The sequence below is a fragment of the Arachis duranensis genome, chromosome 1, assembly GCF_000817695.3.
Source record: "Arachis duranensis cultivar V14167 chromosome 1, aradu.V14167.gnm2.J7QH, whole genome shotgun sequence".
NCBI classification, from domain to species: Eukaryota; Viridiplantae; Streptophyta; class Magnoliopsida; order Fabales; family Fabaceae; genus Arachis; species Arachis duranensis.
Genome location: NC_029772.3, coordinates 23,931,924 through 23,938,001, shown reverse-complemented (window position 1 = coordinate 23,938,001; position 6,078 = coordinate 23,931,924). Strand labels below are relative to the sequence as shown.

The following is a 6,078-nucleotide window of genomic DNA, read 5'->3' as shown; positions in this document are numbered from 1 at the left end:
TCAACATGAAGGGTCCTACCTGTGTCAAGGAGGTCCAACAATTAAATGGAAGGCTGAGGGCTTTATCCAGGTTCTTGACAGGATCTGCCTTAAAATCACTACCCTTATATGCCATCCTCAGAAAAGGGAAGCATTTCGAGTGGACTCCAGAATTCGAGCAGGCCTTTCAAGACTTCAAAGCCTTCCTGAGCCAGCCCCCGGTACTTACCCGACCTATTAAAGGGGAAGAACTCGTACTGAACCTAGCCGTAGCAAGTGGAGCAATAGTTTCAGCACTAATTCGAAAGGATGCAAAAGGGCAACAACCTATCTACTTTATTAGCAAAGCTTTATAGGGGGCAGAGCTGAACGATCAAAAGATATAAAAGTTTGTTTATTCCCTTATCCTCACATTTCGAAAGCTCCGACCTTATTTCCAAGCTGATACAATAAAGGTCTGTACTAATCAACCAATGAAACACATTCCACAAAAGACGGACCTTGTAGGACGGATGCTACAATGGGTTGTGAAAATGTTCGAGTTCGACTTGAAGTATGAAGTTCGGATAACAATCAAATCCCAGTGTTATCCAACAAAACCGACAACGGAACAGGTGCATCCTGAAAAATAACCGAACTCGGATAGAACTCTCACTAAGATTCGACTTGGATAGAACTCTCACTAAGATTCGACTTCCCTGCTTCTAATAACTCTAAGGTGGAAACTTTTGTTAGAAGAGTGGCACTAATCATTATATGGATAACCTATTACGATTAGTCCTTTTGGGTTGACTATACTAATCCTCAATGAGACCATGAAAATTGTGAGTTAAGTAGTTTGTTAAGAAAACAAAAAACTCGATGTGAGACTTATAACAATAAGGGAACGCTTAGTACAAGAACGAGAAAACAAAAAATTTGGCTGTCCTCGGTTCACCATCTTTTTTTGGCTGTGAACAAAATCAGAGGGTATGGGCTCATGTCTTACAAAGTTGAATGGTGATGTGGGGGTGGCCGATTCTCTTTCGTGCTTTGAAACTTAGTGTGGTAGGAGTGTGACAACTCGCAAGGAACAATAGAAAGTGTTGGTCTTGGTGTATACCGAAGGCAAGAAATAATAACATCTTCAATAGGGAGGTGTTTAGAGTGGAGTAAGTGATAAATGATATACATTGAGGTGTGGGTTAAATTGTGAAAGGTATCTAATTGTATCTAATGATGAGCAATGGTCTAGTTTGTTTGATGTCTCTTGGCGAGAAACATTCCTACTATTATAAAAAATAAAAGAAAAAAACAAACAATATTTGTGAATGCGAAAAATATATGAATGTACAAGCTGAATTATTGTTAGAGCTTGATAGACATTTTGAGTGCGCAAGTTAACTGGAATTTGACACGTATTCAAGAGTACAAAACCCAATATTTAGGAATGTGTTTTAGAAGGACATGACGAAAGAAAATATAATTATTTCTCAAAATATAAAAATGTAATTCATAATGAAAGAAATTATACATAACAAATATGCTCGTAAACCCATTCAACTACCCCACTATACCCGTTCCTGTGTACAAGATTAACGGATTTCAGTTATTTTGATTGTTTCACAATAACACAAGATCGAGATTGATCCCGCATCCATTTCCTCTAACCTTTGTGATCGGAACAGGATGAGGAATGCGGTGGTGGTAGCGGCAGCCGTGGGGACCGCGGTGGCAGTGGTGGCGGCAGGGGCATTAATTAAAAGATGGAAGCTTATGAAAGAGCAAAGATTGAAGCATGCAAGGAACATAATTCGGAGGTTCGCAAGGGAATGTGGCACCCCAGTGTCAAAGCTATGGCAAGTTGCTGATGATTTGGTCTCTCACATGAAAGCTTCTCTTGCTTCTCCTTCTTCAGATGAATCCTCATCATTGTCCACACTTAATATGATCATTTCTAATGTTACGTCCCTTCCTAATGGGTAATATTCATCAACTCATACATCTTACTTTATCCAAATTAAGAATATAATGAATGCTTTGGAAGCTGTTGGCAGAGATGAAGAAGGATTCTTTTATGGGGTGAATTTGCATGGGACAAACTTGTTGTTCTTGTGTGCGCGCCTTGGTGGAAAGAACAAACCTATATCTGATCTTCAAAGGGAAGAGGTTTCCATCCCTCCACATGTCTTGGCTGGTTCTTCCATGGTACTTTTACTATCAACTAATTATTATGACTTGAATCTTACAACTATTCTAACCTTAATATCAATACACTTATAACGAAAAGGAAAGCTTAATCAAGTGGTGCGCTTCGATTTCTTATTCCTATGAATTGAATAAATAGCATTATCTAATCAACCATGTAAAATTACTTGGGGTTTCGTACGACAAAGAGAATAATTACTACTGCTAGAGGTGGATATTATTCCGAAAACTCAAAATTACAAAAATGGTGGATATCATTCTTTCTTCTTTATGTTTTTACTCATATTACAACTCACCCACCTTATACACTCCGACACAACACTAGAAAGGGGTTTACATCCACAACTGGACTAAGCCAATCTTCAGATCTGGGTGAACTAGAAGATATGTCTTTGATACAGGTTTCATTTCCAATTGTTAGTTGTTAAGCTAGTTTTAGTTGTTAAAATAATATTTTTAAAATGAAAATTAAAAAAATAACACTCTGCTCACCCTTTTAATAAGGAATTGCAATGACTCTTCCAGCCCCATCATATTGGCTCACATTTCATGACCCTGCAAATATGAAATCAACTACCTAGCAAAATAAAATATGTGAAAATTCACTTACAATTGAACTATATGATAATTTAGTCAACATGTTAAATTAAATTATTTAACCATTTTTAACTATCAATTTCACATGAAAACAACTGCATATAACTTTCTACCAATAAAATATTACTATCACCATATAAATATCCCCCAACTGCAAATTTTAGCATATCATCACCTCTAAACAAAGTTCCTTGGCAACATTCCATTTTTTTTTTACAGCTACATCATTTCCATGCATTTTTCTCGAATATTTCCATAGTTTCCATTCATTATCATTGATAAGCATCCGTCTTTCTTTGTTGCTCTTTCCTTTTCATTTTTTAGTTTCTTAATTTGATGGATATGATTTGAGCGTACACATGATTATTATACTTTAATTACTATAATGTGGAAGTTGGTTGTTTGTGATAGGAAATAACTGACTTTGTGGTTACGGAGATAGCAAACTTTGTGTCATCTCACCCTGTGATTGATGAGGATGATAACTCAAAAAGGAAAATGAATTTGGGCTTCACTTTATCTTTTCCAGTTGATGATGCTCTTCCTTTCACCGGTACTACATTTCAAAGAAAAAACTCCAATGACCCGGTTCAGTTTCTTCACCCATCTCTCTTCTCTTTTCTTTTCTAATGCATACATATATATTTAAGGTTTAAATATAATGTGATGGGTAAAAAAATTATAATGTGATGCATTAATAATAAAACTTACTTTTAGTGTAATGATAATTATTTAAAGGATGATACTCTTATAAAGACGCGTAAAATGTCTTTGTAAAGACATTTATATGTCGCATTATTATTGTATGTACTTTATGAACCGGTTATTTTTGAATTTCTTAACAAATTATAATAAAACCGATTTTTCTTAATAATAATAAACCCAATTGTTATCTGGTAAACTGACCAATTTACATAACTCACTGGATCATGGTTTTTTTTTGTTTTTTTTTAAATAAAAATCAGGGATATATTTATCTTTTTATCAAAAAATTTAAACATAATTCGGTTTAGATTATGTAAATCAGTCGGACCAAATCGGGTCTAATAATTAGAGTGCAGACAATTAGATTTATTATTGTTGCTATAATAAATCGATTTTATTCTAATTTATTAAAAAATAAATTATTAACCAGTTTAATAAAAATGTCCAATAATATTATGACACATGTAAACGTATTTAAAAAAATGACAATTTTAGTGTATTTATCAAAGTGATCATAAAAGTTAGTTAATATTTCTTAAGAGAATCCATGCTAATTACCAACACTTGAGCATTATTCAAATTGTAAAACCAGGTTCGCAAAGGATTGATGAAAGATCTTAATAAAGCGCTAAAGAATCTTGGGACCAAAATGCATGTTTTTGCACTGGTTAGTGGCTTTGCTCTCTCTCTCTCTCAGTCAATTTTGTTTGTAAATGTACATTCTCTGTTCATCTATACACGTATATAAACAGAGAATTGGGTTACTTTATTTTTTTATTTTTGGTTTCTTCTTATATTTTAGTCTTTTTTTTAAGAAAAATCCTAAAATTTTAACCCAAAATCATTAATTATAATATTTAAAAAAATTTGTATTCACTAATATCAATGACTATTTCACAAACTAATTAAAAATGACAAAGAAACGAAGTTAGTTTGTATTAACTAATATTAACTTGTATATATATTTTATGTCCAAAAAAATTATTGGATTAAAGAAATTAATTAGCAGTGAATAGGTTGATGAAACAATTGGAGGTTTGGCCGGAGGTCGATATTACAACAGGGACAGCGTGGCTGCAATTACTCTAGCTATGAGAACCAATGCTGCTTATACAGAACCATCTGAGGATCCTAATTCTCCTGAGCTGGTTAGTCACACTATATCATAATTTATTCATAAGCTATATATATAACATCATATGTATTATTCTTACTCTCGTATAGAATAAAATTGTACAGAAATACAAAAAGAGGAATAAAGTGAAAGAAGCACTAATTTATATTATGAGAGCCTGTATCTCTGTATATCTGAATTTTCACCTATTAGTGATTCACTTATTCACTACACATATTATTGCCTGCTTTTTTTGCCGGTTGTTATTAAAAAATTGTCACACACATACACGTGCATTATACATCAATTATGAATAATTAAGCAATTTAATTAATAAAATTGGACTGTAGTATTGCAGGTAATTAGCATGGAGTGGGGAAACTTCAGATCCCCTCATCTTCCATTGACATCATTCGACACTAGATTAGATTCAGAAAGCTCAAATCCTGGTAGCGGGGTATAGTAATTAGTAGAGCTACTGAAATTTCATTTAATTAATTACTTTTTGTAATATATTTTATATGACGACCGACTCATTAATCTCTGTTTATTTTTTTTGGGACCATATATAGGTCTTTGAGAAGCTGATTTCAGGAATGTATCTGGGAGAAATTGTGAGACTGGTCTTGTTGAAGCTGGCTCACGAAACAGCTCTATTCGGTAGTAAGGTGCCTCCAAAATTGATGATTCCCTATGGACTAAGGTATACTAAAATAATAATACAGTATGTGATCCAACCAAGCTAAGTTTGGATTAATTGATTGTACTTACACCAAGTCCCCTGTGCATGTAAAAAAATTGACTGTGTTATGTTTACACCATAATTAACTACTAAAATCAGCTACTATTTGTATAAAATATATGTCGTAATATAAATATACATTAAAAATAAATTAAACTACATATGTATTTATACACACATACATTGGTGACCGATTTGATAAAAAATATATATTTAAGAGACAATAAAAATTAATTTAAATAAATTTAAAATTATTTTATTTTCTTTATTTTTTNCTAATAACATTATTGAAGAGTGAAAATATTACTTCTTTTTCACGTTATTATTCACGTATAAATATTCATGCACATTAATGAGTTTTGGCAACCTAAAATATCTACATAACAGAGTATAAAATTAAACTAATTCTATTAATTTGGTTAAAAATGAATTAGTTTAATTATTATCATAAAAATCTATCACAAATAATTGTCTCATCTATCACAATTGATTCATGCAGTTCTCCTGATATGGCTGCTATGCATCAAGACACATCAGAAGATCGTGAAGTAGTGGGTGAGAAGCTCAATGAAATTTTTGGGGTAAGAACCTTTATCATCTAGCATTGAAATTTTATATCTAGAAGTTTAACTTTTACGCATTTGATTGCGGAATTTGCAGATAAATAACAGCAGCCTTGTAGCACGTGAACTGGTTGCTGAGGTATGTGATATAGTGACAGAACGAGGTGCCCGCCTAGCCGGAGCAGGAATCG

General features: G+C 33.0%; 1 protein-coding gene across 1 annotated transcript in view; it reads left to right on the top strand.

The window, feature by feature from the left end:
• The first annotated feature begins 1,647 nt into the window (after positions 1–1,647).
• LOC107482710 (probable hexokinase-like 2 protein) overlaps positions 1,648–6,078 on the top strand; it is a 4,690-nt gene continuing 259 nt past the window's right edge. The window contains 9 exon segments of the mRNA XM_021130613.2: positions 1,648–1,940; positions 2,016–2,166; positions 3,175–3,351; positions 4,061–4,135; positions 4,485–4,616; positions 4,941–5,039; positions 5,155–5,285; positions 5,824–5,905; positions 5,985–6,078. The exon segment at positions 5,985–6,078 is cut by the window's right edge and continues 17 nt beyond it. Of these exon segments, the coding sequence (XP_020986272.1) occupies positions 1,648–1,940; positions 2,016–2,166; positions 3,175–3,351; positions 4,061–4,135; positions 4,485–4,616; positions 4,941–5,039; positions 5,155–5,285; positions 5,824–5,905; positions 5,985–6,078 (1,234 nt within the window).